The sequence below is a fragment of the Hyla sarda genome, chromosome 6 (assembly GCF_029499605.1).
Source record: "Hyla sarda isolate aHylSar1 chromosome 6, aHylSar1.hap1, whole genome shotgun sequence".
Classification (NCBI taxonomy): Eukaryota; Metazoa; Chordata; class Amphibia; order Anura; family Hylidae; genus Hyla; species Hyla sarda.
Window position 1 is genome coordinate 63,448,881 of NC_079194.1, and position 19,189 is coordinate 63,468,069.

General features: G+C 45.5%; 1 protein-coding gene across 1 annotated transcript in view; it reads left to right on the forward strand.

The window, feature by feature from the left end:
• BAIAP2L2 (BAR/IMD domain containing adaptor protein 2 like 2) overlaps nucleotides 1–19,189 on the forward strand; it is a 69,207-nt gene that overhangs the window by 23,085 nt on the left and 26,933 nt on the right. The window contains exons 4-5 of the mRNA XM_056523942.1: nucleotides 5,911–5,997; nucleotides 16,967–17,028. Coding sequence (XP_056379917.1) covers nucleotides 5,911–5,997; nucleotides 16,967–17,028 — 149 coding nt within the window. The remainder of the gene's footprint in view (nucleotides 1–5,910; nucleotides 5,998–16,966; nucleotides 17,029–19,189) is intronic.

The window sequence follows — 19,189 nt, forward strand, 5'->3', positions numbered from 1 at the left end:
ATAAATCAAGTTTGGCTGCCCAGAAGTCCAGAGGATCTTCAATAGTTGTTGGCATGGCCATATTAAGGTATGCCACCACCTGCTAGTTCAGGTGCTGCTCCATGTCCACCTGCTGCTGATGAGCTGCTTCACTATGCGGGTGAAGAAAGCTACTCATCAGCGACTGTAGACTCAGGCTGCTGCTGATTGAGCTGGTACTGCTCCTCCCACCCCTCCCCTCCCCAGCAGCCATGGCAGTGGAAGGTGAGCGCAGAGGGCCCCCCCGAGTCAGACCTGCGAGTGGATGGACCATGTGGCCGATAGGCATCAGCCAACTGACTACGTAGAATCTCTCTGTAGTAGGTCAGTTTGTCCTCCCTCTCAGTGGGTGTAAAAAAGGCCCCCATTTTGGGACGGTAGCGAGGGTCTAATAAGGTGGAGATCCAGAAGTCATCCCGCTGACGAATTTTGACAATTCGGGGGTCACTACGCAAGCAACTGAGCATGCATCGTGCCAGTTGCGCCAGTGACTCGGAGGGACTACCTGCCTCCATCTCCACTGCATACTGCCACGGTGTCTGGGTCCTCTGTCTCAACTTCCTCATAACCCTCCAGCTCCTCCGGCTGCTCCTTCTTCTCTCCTGTACGAAGACTAGAAACACCGGCCATCTCATCCAACCTAAACTGTGCTCCGCTCTGCCCCTCATCATTCTCCTCCTCCAGTTCAGCTCCCACGGGGCTCATGTAGCCTTGAGATGTAGGCGCAACCTCTCCATTGCCGTGACCAGCCATGGTTTCAATCATTTGTTGTAGGAAATGTAGGAGGGGAATTACGTCGTTCATGGCGTAATTCGAGCGACTAGCAAAAAATGTGGCTTCCTCAAAGTGCCTCAGCAAACGGCAGGTGTCACGTATGAGCTGCCACTGGTTCACATTGAAGTTACACAGGGGAGTACTCCTATCTGCTTGTATCATCAAAAAATCTGTGATGGCTTTTCTTTGTTCGTATAGTCTGTCCAACATATGGAGGGTGGAATTCCAACGTGTGGCAACTTCACAAATGAGACTATGTTGTGGGATACCGTTCTGACGCTGCAGCTCAAGGAAGGCGTGCTTGGCGGTGTACGAGTGGCTAAAGTGCATGCACAGTTTCCTTGCCATTTTCAGGATGTTTTGCAAATGGGGTGAAGACTTGAGGAAGTGCTTGACAACCAGATTCAACACGTGTGCCATGCAGGGTGAATGGTTCACACTTCCTTGTCGCAGCGTGGACACGATGTTCTTCCCATTGTCGGTCACCATGGTTCCCATTTCCAGATTTCGTGGAGTAAGCCATATTCGGATTTCTTTACGAATGAACTTTAGCAGTTCCTCCCCTGTGTGACTCCGTTTGCCAAGGCAAACCATGTGAAGAACAGCTTGACACTGACGTGCCCTACACACATGGTACGATGAATGGCCACCGGGATTTGGACGTGCAGTGGAGGCCGAGGACACGGTGGAGCATGAGGAGGCGGCGTCGCACACTGTAACAGAACCAACTGCCTGGGAGCGAGAGCGTGGAGGAGGAAGCTGTGTGACCTGTCGAAGTTGCTGTTGTGGCTGTGCAGGAACCACATTTACCCAGTGAGCCGTAAAAGACAAGTATTGTCCCTGCCCGTAGTTACAGCTCCACATGTCGGTGCTGCTGTGCACTTTTGAACACACCGACAGGCTCAAGGACTGGCCCACCTTCTCTTGTACAAACTTATGCAGGGCTGGTACTGCCTTCTTCGCAAAGAAATGACGGCTTGGGACTCCCCACCTCGGCTCGGCACAAGCCATCAATTCTCTGAAAGGTGCAGAGTCCACCACTTGAAAAGGGAAGGACTGCAACACCAGCAACTTGGACAGGAGCACATTCAACTTCTGCGCCGTTGGATGAGTGGGCGCATACTGTTGTCTCTTAGACATGGCTTCGCCAATGGATTGTTGGCGGAATGGCTGACTAAAAGCGGGAGAAGCAGGAGCGACAGAAGGAGGGTTTGACACACAGCTCCCTTCGGCTGAGGTGGTGGAGCCTTGGCTGGATGAAGGAGGGAGCGGATGGCCACTGGGTGATGCAGCAGGCTGGACCACTACATCGGAGCCACGGTTCTCCCAGGCCGCTTTATGGTGGCGAAGCATGTGTTGACGCAGGGCCGTGGTGCCGACATTGGGACCCTGGCCATGCTTCACCTTCTGCCGACAGATCTTGCATGTGGTTACGTGAACCTCCTCCGGATGCCTTATGGAAAAACTTCCACACCGCCGAGTAGCTGATTTTCCCACCCGCAGTCCGCACTAATTTACTGCTACTGGCGCCGTCTCCAGGAACCCCTGTTCCACTACCTCCCGGAAAGGTAGGCTGCCGCGAAGCAGGTGGTCTCCCCCGGGCACGTTTGGCTCCTGAATTTCCACTACTGCCACCACGCTGACTGCCAACTATGCTACCGCCTTGCTGCCTTAAGGGCAACCTGCAACTCTCTTCTCCTGATGATGATGAAGCCCCTTCTGCACCCGACTCCCAATTGCGATCGGCTTCATCATGATCAACAGTTGTGTGCACGTCATTGATGTCCTCCTCAGGTTCCCCAACAGTGTCTGCTTCAAGACCCTAAACACTTGCAACACCGCCTCCCACGTCACTCTCCGCATCTATACTTGGCCGCCTAGCGGAGCAAGCGGCGCATGTCTCCTCCCATTCTTGGCTGTCCAGTAGCTGCTGACTGTCCTCTATTGGATCGTCCTCAGTAAATAGTGGAGTTGAACCCACAGCATAAGATACTTCTTTAGGAGAGGGAACAGCATAGGACAAAGGCAATGGGAGGACACGGACTGCTCCCGGGCCATGCCAACTGAGGGTTGTGTCTGAGGAACCCACCGACTGTTGACTGGGGGTGTCAGATGTCACTTGTGAGGATGTGGATGAGCGTGTTAACCAATCTACGACGGCAGATGGGTTGCTGGTGGAGACACGACCGCTGGCTGATAACGGGAGCTCAGGCCTCTCGCTGCGACTCCTGCTGCCACTCGCCCCAAGTCTGCTGCCAACTCTGCCTGAAGTATTTAGGCTTCTGCCACTCCTCTGTGCACGTCCTGGCACTTCTCTGCCTGACATACTTAGAAGTTTATGAGGGTATTACAATACGCTACACTACTCTTTAAACAGTATTTGTCAAGAACAGCAGCAGGTGATTACTTACGGCTGTCCTTGAACAGTATGTAGGCCCTTGACAGATTAACAGGTACTAAATGGTACAATACTTGGATGTACGTATGTGGTATGCACTGATGAGGGCAGTAATATGCCTAGCTATTAGCAGAAAAAACTCTGTATTTTTGTAATACACCAGCCGGTGGATACTATTGTTTGGACTTTGACGGTATGGAGCACCTTGACAGCTCAACAGGTACTAAATGGTACAATACTTGCATGTACCTATGCGGTATGCACTGATGCGGGCAGTTATATATGCGTAACTATACGCAGAAAAAACTGTTTAAAAAAAAAACAGCTGGTGAATAGTATTGTTTGGACTTGCACAGTATATAGCCAGCCCCTTGACAGATTAACAGGTACAAAATGGTGCAAATGCACTACAGTCCACTGAACAATCACGTATTTCTGAACAGCAGCAGGACCCAACAGTGCAGCACCACAAAAAAAAAATCCAGGGATTAAACCCTAAATTGCACTCTGTCAGACAATTCTGAGCAGCAGAAGTTTTGTGGAGCAAATTAAAATAAACTCAATTGGGCTGAACAATGAGAAGATAAGATGCTTCAGAAAGTTCAGGCAGCTTGGAGATCTGTATGAGGCAGCTGACAGCTATCTGCCCCTTTCTGCTGCAATGCTCAATAACGTGAATAGGAGGTTTAGCTATCAATGATCCTTCTCAGAGTAACAGCACTCTGCACTCCTGCCTTTCCCTAATGCTGATGTGACTAGCAGTTGCAGTGTAACGCTGTGGTATGAGCTATTCACACACACGCAGTCCCGTCCTCTCCATCTGAGTGCATAGATGAAATGAAGAGAGGCAAGATGGCCGCCGATTATATAGGGGCTGTGACATCACAGGGGTCAGTGAACACTGATAGACTGCATCTCACATGTGGTTCAGGGTCAGCCCGCCTACCTTCATTCCCGCCGCTGTGCCCCGCCCTCCCATAATCCCCTGCCCCATGTACTCACATGTGGATCCGCCATCTTAGGTCCCCAATAGCCTGGAACTCTGTAAAATGGAGTTTAATGAAGCCATTCACGCGATAGAATCACAGCGATATTCGTATTAGTGGCGAATCGAATTTTTCATGAAATTCGTAACGAATTCGGGTTCGTCAACTTCGATTCGCTCATCTCTAGCTATGACTGTTGCAGGGCGCACTGTGTGGCTATGACTGTTGCAGGGCGCACTGTGTGGCTATGACTGTTGCAGGGCACACTGTGTGGCTGGCACTGTTGTAGGGCGCACTGTGTGGCTATGACTGTTGCAGGGCGCACTCTGTGGCTGGCACTGTTGTAGGGCGCACTGTGTGGCTATGACTGTTGCAGGGCGCACTCTGTGGCTGGCACTGTTGTAGGGCGCACTGTGTGGCGATGACTGTTGCAGGGCGCACTCTGTGGCTGGCACTGTTGTAGGGCGCACTGTGTGGCTATGACTGTTGCAGGGCGCACTCTGTGACTGGCACTGTCTAGGCCTATTTTCCCAAGCAGTGAACTTCCAGCTGTGGCAAAACTAAACTCTGAGAATTCCAGTCAGTTGTAGTTACGCTCTCTCCAAAGTCTATGGAAGTAAAGGCGCCAGGAGTTGATAGTTTAGTGTTGTACTGAGCTTCTCTTTGGCAGTCCCATAGACTTTGGACAGAGTAGCAGCTCACATGACTGGTTCATTCAAATGTGGGACATGAGACCCCTCGCTCTCATGAACAGTGGCATTGGTCTCAGAGGTGGGACCCCTGTGACTAGATATATATCACCTATCTTGTTTATACTGGGGCAATCCTTAGGCTGAGTTTCCACTTGTTTTTTTTCTGGCAGTTTTTGGATATTTGCCACTACAGTTTTTGAGCCAAAGTCAGAAGTGGATCCATAAGGTAGGAGAAGTGTAAGTCCTTCCTTTATATGTCCTATTCCTTTTGAATACACTTCTGGCTTTGGCTCAAAAACTGCAACGGCAGATATCCAAAAACTGCCAGAAAAAAAAAAAGTGGAAACTTAGCCTTAGAGTTCTCCTTTTAATTGAAAGAAATCACATAAAAAAAACTAAATCCCAGTAATGTAAAGTATGACAGATCTAATTCAATGGGGTTCAATATTGTGACAAATGCACCAGTATTATCTATGTGCTTCTCATATATTTGCTGCATGGAAAGTCCATAAAAATTCAATTATATTCTGGCTGGTGTCAATTCATATATCGGTTCTTTTGTTGTAATCCTGCGTACCAGAAAGGAGTACATAGCAACCTGACATTAAAGATACACAGATAAGGCAGAGCCAATATGTCAAGCAATAAGTTATAAAAGACTGATGATCTTTATTGGCACGAAGGCAAATGGCTCAATGTCCTGAGTTATCCAGGAATAGAAAAACAGAACCGATTTCTTCCAGGAACAGCACCACCCCTGTATTTCTTTTCATTTACTGAATCAAATCAAGGGGAACTGTACAAAGTTATTACTGTAGTGTACCATTGATGCTTTGTGAATAAAGCCACACACTATTCACCTGCAACCTGCGAGTGCCGCTGTTTTCCTTCGATATTTACCTGGGACTTGGGACCGAGTCAACCAGCGAGCACCATCCTGCACACCGTAGTGTTGCCCGTTTCTTTCTACTATATATATATATATATATATATATATATATATATATATATATACACACTAATGTGTTTTTTCTATCCACAGCTCTGTCTGAAGTTGCTGAGACTTATTACAATGCAATTAAGAAGATAGGTGAACAAGCATTACAGAACTCTGCGTGTCATGGACTGGGTGAGTGTGAGCAAAAAATGTCTTAAATTTAGTAGCAATAAATGTATAAAGTGTGCTTGTCTTGCTTGTTTAGGGGGAACTCTTTTACCACTTTTTTCTGTGGCACTCCGCTGGCACTGCTTATTTGAGTTCACCCCTCTGGCACTGCTTATGGGGGTGCACTCTTCCGGAATTGCTTATGGGGGGTCCACTCTGCCGGCATTGCTTATGGCGGGTCCACTCTTTCGGCATTGCTTATGGGCAGTCGACTCTGCTGGCGTTGCTTATGGGCGGTCCACTCTGCTGGCATTGCTTATGGGCGGTCCACTCTGTTGTCATTGCTTATGGGCGGTCCACTCTGCCGGCATTGCTTATAGGCGGTCCACTCTGCCTACATTGCTTATAGGCGGTCCACTCTGCCGACATTGCTTATGGCCGGTCCACTCTACCGCCATTGCTTATGGGCGGTCCACTCTGCCGGCATTGCTTATGGGCGGTCCACTCTGCCGGCATTGCTTATGGGCGGTCCACTCTGCCGGCATTGCTTATGGGCGGTCCACTCTGCCGGCATTGCTTATGGGCGGTCCACTCTGCTGGCATTGCTTATAACAACATGATGTCACATTTGTGGTTAGGTGCTGGGCAATAAAGTGACAACTAAAAAGATGAAATAGAAGAGGCAGATGTTATAGCTGCGTTTCAACTGAAGTGTATTCAAGGAATCATCTCTAAACTTTTATTCCCAGTTTTGTTACGTTCTTACCTGGCTGTGCCTCGAGTCGTTCCTGCACCATGTTGAGCCAGCATTTCCACTGAAGCTACCTTGAGTTACTTAAAAACATCATGACAGTCTTTAACACCATAGGGACGCAGGTTGTATGTGTACGTCCTGCACCCGATCTCGCGATATATAGCGTGCTCAGGAGCTGAGTGCGCTTCATATCCGGTGGGTCTCGGTTGCTATCAGCAACCAAGATGCACATGATGGAATTGGGTAGAAACCTTCTTTGTGTTCAAAGATCCATTTTGTATGAAGACTTGATTATTCTCGGTCTAAGTGACTGTATTCTATCCTTCTATATAACTAACTCCTGAACTTTTGAACTAAGAGAATGCAGACACTCTTATCTTTTTTTCTATCCCAGATGCGTCCTTGAAACAATGGTTCATTATATTTGAGCTTAAGCAATGTATATTTTGTATCTAACTTTCTTCTGCAAAAGATTTATGGTTTTCCTGTGTTTGTGCAATGTAGAGTTTACTGCGCATGCCTAATTGAAAGTGGGCTATGTAAAATACTCTTGAAAAGAGGGCTAGGCCAGTTCTGCCTTCAGCTTACAGAGACAACACTTGTGTTTGTGTCGTGATTTTGAATGGCAGGTAGTGTTGGAAGGAACGTTGGGTGACTGCAGCCCCATACAGGCTTTCCACGCACAAATTGGGCATCCGCCGACAGAAGACGTCTCGGCCTTTGGGGTCGAACCTAACACACGACTAATGTCGGAAATCGCAGATTGGGCCGATGTCTGGCATTAACCCATTAGACGCAGCAATCAAAGTTGATTGTGGAATTTAAAACAGGAAAAGTAACTCTGCAGTAGTTCAGTGGAGCTGATCGGGACACCCGCAACAAAATTACAGGGTCCTGATCAGCTGAGAGGACAGTGGGAGGTCTCTTACCTTCCTCCTTGTCATCCAATCGGTGCTCCAATGCTACAAGAAGCCATGGCAGGCTGGAGCAATGGCGCACCAATAACACAGTTCAATGCTGTTCTATGCAGGTAATAGTCTCCTATGGGGACTAAAAAAATTGTGAAAAAAATTGAAAAAAATATGTTAATAAATGTGAAATAATCCCTTCCCTAAAAAAGTTTGAATCACCCCTCTTTTTCCATTTTTTTAAATCAAGAAATGTAAACAAAAATAAACATACGTGGCATCACTGCTTGTGTAAATGTTCGAACTATCAAAATGACATTATGATGTTAATTAAAAAGGTCAATGGCGTAAATGTAAAAAAAAAAAAAAAAAAACAATTCCAGGTATACATATCTTCGGTCGCTTCATATACCAGAAAACAAATAAAAAAAATAAAAAAAAAACAACCAAAAAGTCCCATTAAAACAAAAAATTGTAACAATGAAAAATACAGATCACCATGCAAAGAATGAGCCCTTACACAACCTTGTTATAGGGGGTCAGAAGAGGATAATTTCAAGCATACCAATATTTGTACATAAAGTGATATATAAAGTAAAATAAAAATAAACCTTTATAAGTTGGCTATCATTTAAATTGTATGGACCTACAGAATAAAAAAAAGTAGCAAAATGGCATTTTTTTTTCAATTTTGCCCCTCAGATAATTTTTTCTTTGTTTTACCGTAGATTTATGGTAAAATTAGTAATTTCATTTGGGATTTACATGTACCGTATATACTCGAGTATAAGCCGAGTTTTTCAGCACGATTTTTCGTGCTGAAAACACCCCCCTCGGCTTATACTCGAGTGAACTCCCCCACCCGCAGTGGTCTTCAACCTGCGGACTTCCAGAGGTTTCAAAACTACATCTCCCAGCAAGCCCGGGCAGCCATCGGCTGTCCGGGCTTGCTGGGAGTTGTAGTTTTGAAACCTCCGGAGGTCCGCAGGTTGAAGACCACTGCGGCCTTCAACATCATCCAGCCCCCTCTCACCCCCTTTAGTTCTGAGTACTCCCCTCCGCTCGGCGCTGGTCCGGTCCTGCAGGACTGTCCGGTGAGGAGGTGGTCCGGTGGGATAGTGGTTCCGGGCTGCTATCTTCACCGGGGAGGCCTCTTCTAAGCGCTTCGGGCCCGGCCTCAGAATAGTCACGTTGCCGTGACAACGACGCAGAGGTGCGTTCATTGCCAACGTACTTCTGCGTCATTGTCAAGGCAACGCCTCTATTCCGGGCCGGAAGCGCGGAGAAGAGGCGCCCCCGGTGAAGATAGCAGCCCGGACCACCTCCTCTCCGGACCACCTCCTCTCCGGACCACCTCCTCTCCGGACAGCCCTGCAGGACCGGACCAGCGCCGAGCGGAGGTGAGTACTCAGAACTAAAGGGGGTGAGAGGGGGCTGGATGATGTTGAAGGCCGCAGTGGTCTTCAACCTGCGGACCTCCGGAGGTTTCAAAACTACAACTCCCAGCAAGCCCGGACAGCCGATGGCTGCCCGGGCTTGCTGGGAGTTGTAGTTTTGAAACCTCTGGAGGTCCGCAGGTTGAAGACCACTGAGGGCGAATGATGAGAAGAGGATGATGAAGGGGGGGTGTGGGGATGATGAAGGGGGGTGGGGATGATGAAGGGGGGGGGTGTGGGATGATTACAAGGGGATGATGAAGGGGGGATGTGTGGGATGATAAGGGGATGATGAAGGGGGGATGTGCGGGATGATAAGGGGATGATGAAGGGGGGATGTGTGGGATGATAAGGGGATGATGAAGGGGGGATGTGTGGGATGATAAGGGGATGATGAAGGGGGGGATGTGTGGGATGATGACAAGGGGGGATGTGTGGGATGATGACAAGGGGATGATGATGAGGATGTTAATGACGGGTCTGGATGATGACAGGGGGGGATGAGGTATTTCCCACCCTAGGCTTATACTCGAGTCAATAACTTTTCCTGGGATTTTGGGTTGAAATTAGGGGTCTCGGCTTATACTCGGGTCGGCTTATACTCGAGTATATACGGTACATTTGGTAGCACAAAAAACAAGCCTTCATATGGGTCTTTAGGTGGAAAAAGGAGAGCTTTATGATGATATGAAGAATCCCTGTGTTAAAGCGAAACAATAATAGAAGGGGGGGGGGGGGGGGCGTCTTCTTCTTTTCTTCCCTGCTCCTGACAGACCACAGGAATACAGCTCCTTTTAAGGGTAGGCTCACACGTAGCGTATTTGATGCTGCCGATTTGATGATGCATAGACGAGTCAATTCTTTCCGGCGTGGAAATTCTGACGTGTAAACAGTGCAGCAGAATCTCATTCAAATCAATGGGACTCTGCTGCTGCGGAATGTCTGTGCGGAATTCCGCATGAATTTTCTGCACAAACTTAGCCTTAGAGACTATTACGTGAGTATGAGTGAATACTCATAATAAATGGATACCCCAAATGTAGCTCCCATAATCAATAACTCCATAAAATAATATCACCATTAAATAACCATTATTACTTGTTACATTAATAATAGTTAGATTTCTACAAAATAAAAAGGCCAAATTCATGCAAATAACACAAATACTTTTACATAATACATTTATGACATTTGCAAACTGGCCAGTGTGCTGTGAGTAGTTTATTATAGTTTATCATTCAGACAACACTTAAAATGTTCTCCTTGTTGGGTACCAGGCCGTCCTATGGTTCTCCTTTATCTCCAGGTGTCCATCTTCTTGACTACAGTAACTGACACAGGACAAAAAGCAACAATTTTTCATACTTCTCCATAAATTTACATTTCCTTCCATCACGTAAAATAAATCTGTTCCAGGAAGTAACTATTGTAATGCTGAGCACTTATCTTCTTTCTCTGTAAAGATTCACCCGTGACAATGGACTTTGACACCCAGCAGCTTCCTTTAATACCCTTCTTTGGTAACTTACAGCACAACTATACTCTTGGTTTATTTAGTAACATTTCAAAGCAAGTTTTTATATATCCAGTTTCACCCTTGAACATTGCTTGTTAAAATCAAACACATACAATAATTAAACACATACAATAATTAAACACATACAATAATGGAATACATGCAATAATTACCGTATATACTCGAGTGTAAGCCGACCCGAATATAAGCCGAGGCCCCTAATTTCACCCCAAAAACCCAGGAAAAGTTATTGACTCCACTATAAGCCTAGGGTGGGAAATACATCATCCCCCCCATGTCATCATCCAGACCCCAGTCATCATCCAGACCCCGTCATCATCCCTTCCCTCATCATCACCACCTGTCAATCCCTTCATCAGTGGTCTTTAACCTGCGGACCTCCAGATGTTGCAAAACTACAACTCCCAGCATGCCGGGCATGCTGGGAGTTGTAGTTTTGAAACCTCTGGAGGTCCGCAGGTTGAAGACCACTGTGGCCTTCGTCATCATTCAGACCCCCCCTTTAGTTTTCTACTCACCTCGCCTCGGTGGGAAGGAAGGGTGAGCTGGTCAGGGCCATCTGTGCTGCAGGGACCGTCCGGTGGGGAGGGTTAGTCGTTCCGGGCTGCCCATTTTCACCAGGGGGGGCCCTCTTCTCCGCGCTCCGGGCCTGCCCCGGACTAGTGACGTTGCTTTAACGACGACGCACAGGGACGTTCATTCGCAGTCTGGATGATGACGAAGGCCGCAGTGGTCTTCAACCTGCGGACCTCCAGAGGTTTCAAAACTACATCTCCCAGCATGCCCGGACAGCCGATGGCTGTCCGGGCATGCTGGTAGTTGTAGTTTTGCAACATCTGGAGGTCCGCAGGTTAAATACCACTGAGAAGGGATTGACAGGCGGAGAGTTCACTCGAGTATAAGCCGAGGGGGAGAATTTTCAGCTTGAAAAATAGTGCTGAAAAACTCGGCTTATACTCGAGTATATACGGTAAACACATACAATAATCAATACATGCAGTAATCCAACGCATGAAATAATAAAATACATACAATAATGAAATGCATGCAATAAAGAAATACATGCAATAATCAAACACATGAAATAATAAAATACATGAAATAATAAAATATGTGCAATAATAAAATACGTGTAAAAATCAAATATGTGCAATAATCAGAGATGAGCGAATTCCCCCCCAAAATTTGGTTCCATCCAAATTAATTTGCAGCGAATCGCTATTAAAAACGGCTATTACTGGCCTACAGAGAGGGGTGTAGAACACTTTGCCTTGCTGTAACACACATATGGAGTGTGCTGGGTTAGTGAAATAATACTGTTATTCAGTATGACATGCAGATTACAGACGTCGCTATTAGAATCTCTGCCGCAGAGAGTCTGGATTCGGCAGCAGGGTCAGGAGACCATATGGTGTCACAATTGAAGAGATTAAAGAGATTTTTTTATTTAATTTTAATTCATTGAATTTTTTTCAAATCCTTTTTTGAGGAGCCATTGGAGGGCAAGTCTGGTGCCAGCAGCCACGGTAATTCCAGCTCCAAGTGTTAAGATTTTTAAGTACAAGAAAATTACAAATCTGAAAGAAAAAAATTTAAACCAACTGGTGGCAAAACATTATAATCTTAGAGTTCCCCTTGTTAAACAACCTTACTCAGGTTTATGGAATGGACTGTTGCAGAAATTTCTACAACTTGAACTGCCCCCTTTTAAATCCACCCTTAATGATCTTATCAAATATAATACTACCTCTTTTTATTTTTTTAGCACTTTTATCACAGATTTTAGAGCACTTGCAGGTTCTAGAATCAGGGCTGTAGCTCCCATGAGGCAAGTGAGGCGATCACATTGGCCCTGGCCGCTGCACCTGCTTGCACAGGGAGTCCAGCACACATTACACTGAGGCATTGATTCCCAACCGGGGTGCCAGGGCACTCTGGTGGGAAATATGGCACTAAAATGTTTTGATTTTCCTGCCCAGACCTGTGCACCTGTGAGTCACAGGCGTGCAGGTCAGGCGGGAGGGAAGTCTGTGTGCAGTGCAGATCCAATCCTTGTGTATCCTACCTCTCCTGTGGAGCAGCTCTGGACTCTAGATTCTCCCTGGTCCTTCAGAAAAATGATGGGGATGGAGGGAAGGAGCAGGGCGGCGCTGACAGAGGCCTACTCAGCTTCAGGTACTGAACCCTCTCCCTTCTGTCACCCCTCTACACCCCTTGTCACCCCTATACATCCCTCTGTCACCCCTGCACACCTCTCTACACCTCTTTGTCACCCCTGTCATACCTTTACACCCCTGTATGCCCCTCTGTCACCCATGTACACCCCTCTACACCTTTGTCATCAATGTACACCCCTCTATCACCCCGCTGACACTCCTGTGCACCCCATCTGTTTCCCCTCTGTCTCCCAAGTTCACCCTTCTGTTACCCCTCTGTCACCCATGTACACCTCTCTGTCACTCCTGTTCACCTCACTGTCACCCATGTACACCCCTCTGTCATTTCTCTACACCTATTCACCCCTGTACTCCTCTACACCTGTAAAAGCAGTATGGTCCTACATATAGCCAACATATAAAAAAAATATTCGGAAAGGGTGTCCCGCAATTTTTTTCTCTCCAAGGGGTACCCCAGCCAAAATGGGGGGGGGGGGGGCACAATTTTCTGTTCTCGCCTCAGGAGCAAAAAGAGCTAGCTACAGCTCTGTCTGTAATGCACAGCATGTAACAATGTTTAGCACTTATCTGATTGCTGTTATAAGAGCCTTGCAGTTTGCAGACTTTGTTTTAAGACGTTTTATAATTTATGAAAAGTTACTTGTAAATTTTGTAATAATATTTAATATAATTTAAATAAATAATTGCTATACATAAAAGCCAGGTAAGAAGTCCAGAATGGAAGGTAACTCTTGTCACTACATTCTCATGGCATGAAGGACATATTGTGGTTCTTGTAGAATCAACCAGACACCTACCAATCGGATGTGTTCTGGTCTCCACAATGCAAACAGGAACAGGTTGGTGATAGATCACTTTAGGTTGACACAGAGTGACAATGTGAGAAATAGCTTGTGGATGTATCATAGTGGGCACTGGCTGCAGGCAGTATTGTGGAGTAGACCAGTATGGAGTAATTTCTGTAGGCTGGTAGGCTGGAGGCTCATCATCTCTTAGCTCTGCTTGGGATCTTCTGGTCAAACATTTTTTAACAGCATAGGACAGAGACAGTTGGAGGACAGGGACTGCTCCTGGGCCATGCCAACTGAGGGTTGAGTCTGAGGAACCCACTAACTGTTGACTTGGGGTGTCAGATGTCACTTGTGATGAAGTGGATGACCGAGTTAACCAATCAATGACAGCAAATGGGTTGCTGGTCGAGACACGACCGCTAGCTGATATCGGGAGCTCAGGTCTCTCGCTGCGACTCTTGCTGCCACCCACCCCTAGTCTGCTGCGACCTCGGCCTGATGAATTCAGGCTTGTGACACTCCTCTGTGCACGTCCTGGCACTTCTCTGTCTAACATACCTGTACAATAGCTGAGTGCATATATATTAAACTTATTATAGAAAAATACGCCCCAGTACGGTTACACCTGAATTAGGTGTTAAAAGCAGGTGTGTAGGTATTTCTGGCCTTTAACACTAACTGCCTATTAGCTTTAGAATAATACAACCCAGTACAGTTGCATTTGCAACATAAAAAAAAGTATACTCTCTCTCCCTCTACTGTCCATGCCTATCTGCCTGCCTGCAGTGATGTGGGCTTGAGGTGAATGGATTCGCCGCTGTAAAGATCTTTTTTCTCAGTAACACACACACACACACACTGTCTGCTCTCTCAGGAAAAAAATCCCAGAAATTCCAGTCTGCAGCAATGGCTGCCGAAGATATAGGGCTGTTACATCACAGGGCTGGCTGGCTGATGATAGGCTGCATGCCACCATGTGATCAGGGTGATCCCTCCTACACACTTTCACAGAATTCCTTGCCCCATGTTCTTACAAGTGTAGCCGCCATTTTAGATCCCCTGGACCGCACAGAATGGAGTTTAATGAAGCGATTCGTTTTATCGAATTGCGGCGATATTCGGATTCGTCACAAATCGAATTTTCTATGAAATTCGTAGCAATTTCAGATTAGTCTGATTCGATTCGCTCATCTCTAGCAATAATCAAACACATACAATTATCAAACACATGCAGGCTCAGTTACCCATACTTTTGTGGTGCCACAGCCAGTCACGGTTCATGGTTTGGATAGTCAGAGAGCTTCTGCAGGTTACTCCCACATTCTATAGGCTGGAACACTTTCAAGAGGGCCACACAATAGTGCTGGTGGATGGTAATATTCCCTGGGGTACACCCTGATCTGGTGTTAGGCAAGTTGTTTGGTGGGGTGCCTGATGGTAAGGTGTGGATCAGAGATACTTGGGTAACAGTATAGCAAAGCAGTCCCTTTACTGAAGGATAACTCTCTTGAGAGTAACGCACAGTCTTCATAGTATACATTTCCAACAATCGGCATTGAATAGCACAGGTATAAGGGAGTTCTTGATGATGTCCAGTTTTCAAAAGTGGGGGTCCCCGTGTTGGCTGCTCTAGCCTCTTGAGGTGTCTTTACCCCAAACGTCTCTCATTTCTGAGGGGTTACCTACTGTTTGGCTCCCAGCGGTTTCCAGTTATATCCATACTCTTAGGTGATGATGTGCCACAATGTCCACGGCAGGGTATAGGTCCTGATAATTGGTGACTTGGCAGCCAAGAAGGATACTAGACCCAGCCTGAAGCCCAAATGAGTCCTATTGCAGCAACGGGACACTGGTGGACCTTTTCTTCAATATCGCAATAACTTGCTCTTTATTCCTTCCTTTCTCTTTAATTTTTCCCCTCCAAGATAAGTTGTGTAGTTTCCACCAGGATTTATATACTTTCCTCCGCAAGTGCTGGTATGCTCCAGGCATTACAGAGTATAGGCCTAACTCCTCACTCTATCTCTATCTATACTTCTTTGGGGTGATTTAATAAAACCTGTGAAGAGGAAAAATTGACCAGTTGTCCATAGCAACCAAATTGCTTCTTTCATTTTTAAACAGGCCTCTGAAAAATGAGACAAGCGCTCTGATTGGTTGCCAAGGGCAACTGGTCAACTTTTCCTTTGTACAGGTTTTGATAAATCTCCCCCCTTGTCTCTAAGCTGTAGGCACCCCATGTCCTACTGTATAGCACATACTAAGGTGTAGTAGGGCCCATAGAATTCTATGGTCTCCACATTGCATATGATCAAAGATCAAACCAGGGCCTTTACCGTGCATACCCAAATACAGTAGTCTTTGGTGGTGGTGCAAGGAAATGCTGCTTCCTTGAGAGAACAATTACAGGGTAGCAATGAATCTTCTTCCGCGGGCGGGGAACCTCCTTCTGAGAACTGTATGATGGAAGATGTCAATAAGATCCTTGGAAAGATTCCCCAAATCAGTGATCCTTTTGTCAAAGTGCATGATGTGTTTTTGAATGGCTATTTGATTTTTTTGTTTTAAAGGGGTACTCCGCCCCTAGATATCTTATCCCCTATCCGCCGCGGAGTGAATGTCGCTCTGGCGATGCAGGGTGGAGGCTCATGACGTCACCGTCTCGCCCCGCTTGTGACTTCACGGCCATGCCCCCTTTATGAAAGTCTATGGGCAGGGCATGACACCCCCTCCCATAGACTTGCATTGAGGGGGTGTGGCATCACGAGAGGGGTGCTGCCGTGATGTCACGAGCCTCTGGCGCTCCAGCGCTGCACCCGTGGCTCTAAAAGAATGCCGGGTGCAGCAGGGAGATCGTGGGGGTCCCCAGCGGCGTGACCCCCGCAATCAGACATCTTATCCCCTATACTTTGGATAGGGGATAAGATGTCTAGGGGCAGAGTACCCCTTTAACTGCAGGGCTGGTGAAGTTTTAGAGATTTATATATATATATATATATATATATATTATTTTTTTTCTATGTTATGGAATATCATATGTGAAAACACATAGGTATTTTTGTAACATGTAGTATTGCACGTACAGCTACATTACAATCCATATCAGAATATTGTTCAACAGATGACATTCTCTTTTAAATATGAAAATATGTTATTTGATTAATTTTGCACCATTTAGTTTCCCTCAGTAAACTGTTCAGGAAGTGTCCCTGAAAAATATTGTAAATGCTTAGACATTATACTGCTGTCTGTAAACTACTACTACAGAACATGCCCAAACTCTCATAAATGCATCCAGGAATTGTACTTCGTAAATTGCATAACAGATATTGACTGGCATATCAAGAAATGAGATATTACGTAACTACAGTGTTCTCCTTTACATTACAGGTCAGCTGCTTATCCAGATGGCCGATAGCTGCAAAAGTGCCAGTACTGGGATCAGTGTTGTGGTAAGGAGAGTTCTATTGCTTTCTACTTGTGACTAAGGGTGCGTTCACATGGCGCTCTGTTCCCGTTTTTTTCCCGGTTTAGGTTCTGTTGTTGCTGCTTGTAAACAGATTACAAACGGTTGTAAAATAATCCCATTGATGTCAATGGGATTTTTTTGACAATCCTTTCACATCCGTTTGCACCCGTCTGCGCTCATTTCCGTAAATTTTTATGGGAGAAAAGACGGTGTATGCAGTATTTTTTCTCCTGTCAAATAAACGAGAAAAAAAAAAAAAAAAAAAAAAAGATACAGTAAATTTAACATTGAAGTCTATGGAAAACAGATGAGCCTTTAATGTCATTCTTTTTCAATCTGTTTTTTGATCCGTTTTTACTTCTGAGCATCCATTATTGGCCATATTTTTTTAAGTCTGTTCTTATTTATGCCGGGAGAAGAACGGGACGGGTCTAGACAGCCATGAGAAAGCAGCCTAACCTGTGAAATATATGAAGCGAACCTGCCAGGTGATTTTTGCTGGCCTATTTTAGAGTGGTATGTGATAAAGGGAGAGAAACTTAGCTCTGTGATATATATATATATATATATATATATATATATATATATATATATATATATATATATATATACATATATATATATATATATATATAGGTTTTTTAATGAGAAAATCCAGTTCACGTGGTAAAAATTTTTATTCAAACTTTATTTCAGCAGACGCACAAATTAAAGATACAGGTATCACAACAGACTGATGGGTTTCGTACAGAAGTTTCTAATCATAGTCTGGTTTATATAGATTTTTATGGTTTAGAGCAGTATTTTTGATTAAAAAGTAAATCTTGACAGGATTCCTAGGAGAGACAGTGAGAGTCCTGCTTATCCTGCCCACACACAATGATTGACAGTTTCTGTCTATAGCAGGGCTGGTGCAAGAATTTTTGCCACTCTAGGCGAAAGCTAATTTTGCCGCCTCTTGACCCCACCTACTGACTCTGCCCTTTGACATGCCCCACCTTACTACTGGGGTGACACACTGTAATAATCTCCCTCCTCATGCGACAGCGGTTCTGGCTGGGCGAGTGCTTTGGATGAGTGGCGGGTGCTTCAGATGCTGGCTGGTTACTAACTTTCTTGCAGAGTGCAGAGCGGTGCCCCCGTAAAGAGGGCACTCTAGGCGACTGCCTATTTTGCCTATAGGCAGAAATGGCCCAGGTCTATACACACTCATACAGTAGGTGCTGTAAATCTCACTGTGTGGGTGGGATAAGCATGACTCTTACTTTCTCTCTTAAGAGTCTTGCCAGGATTTGCTTAGTTTTTTTTAGTCTGCAACACATCTAAACTGACTGAAAACATGTGGATATATTAACATCAGCTACCATCACCTATTGACCTCAATCACAAAAAAAAAGAAATCAGTGGCTCTCATATATTCAACTGAATCCAACCTGGTTTCATGGGTCAATATGGCGCACTCTTGGTGCATCATTCTTGCGACCTTGATGCAACATTGTGCTCAATGGTGCGCCAGAAATGCCTAAACTTCCCAACAAAACTACAGAAACACCAGCAAAAGGGCGTGGTTTCAAATAAACATACAAACCCCACATATTTATTAACTTTTCCAACTAAATGAAGAGATTTCAGTACGGGAAAATATCTGCAAAAAAAAAAAAAGTCAGAAAACAGCACACAAACAGCAAATTAACAATTTCTTTAAGTATTTGTCCTTTTTAATATTGCTGTTTTAAGATTATGTTTTTGGAAAATTTTAGCTTGTTTAAATTTGTATTAATGTGCATAAAGAAGCCAAGGAAAGATGGAAAAATCTCCTAAAGGCATCAAATTACAGATAAGACATTCTTATAATATGTCAACAAAAGTTAGATTTAATTTCCATCATTTACACTTTCTAAATAACAGAAAACAAAAAAATGGCATATGCAAAAGTTTGGGCACCCTGCAGAATTTACAACATGCACTGCCCCCTTTGCAAAGCTGAGACCTGCCAGTGTCATGGATTGTTCTAAATCATCATCTGGGAAGACCAGGTGATGTCAATCTCAAAGGTTTGAAATGCCCAGACTCATCTGACCTTGCCCCAACAATCAGCACCATGGGTTCTTCTAAGCAGTTGTCTAGAAATCTGAAACTGAAAA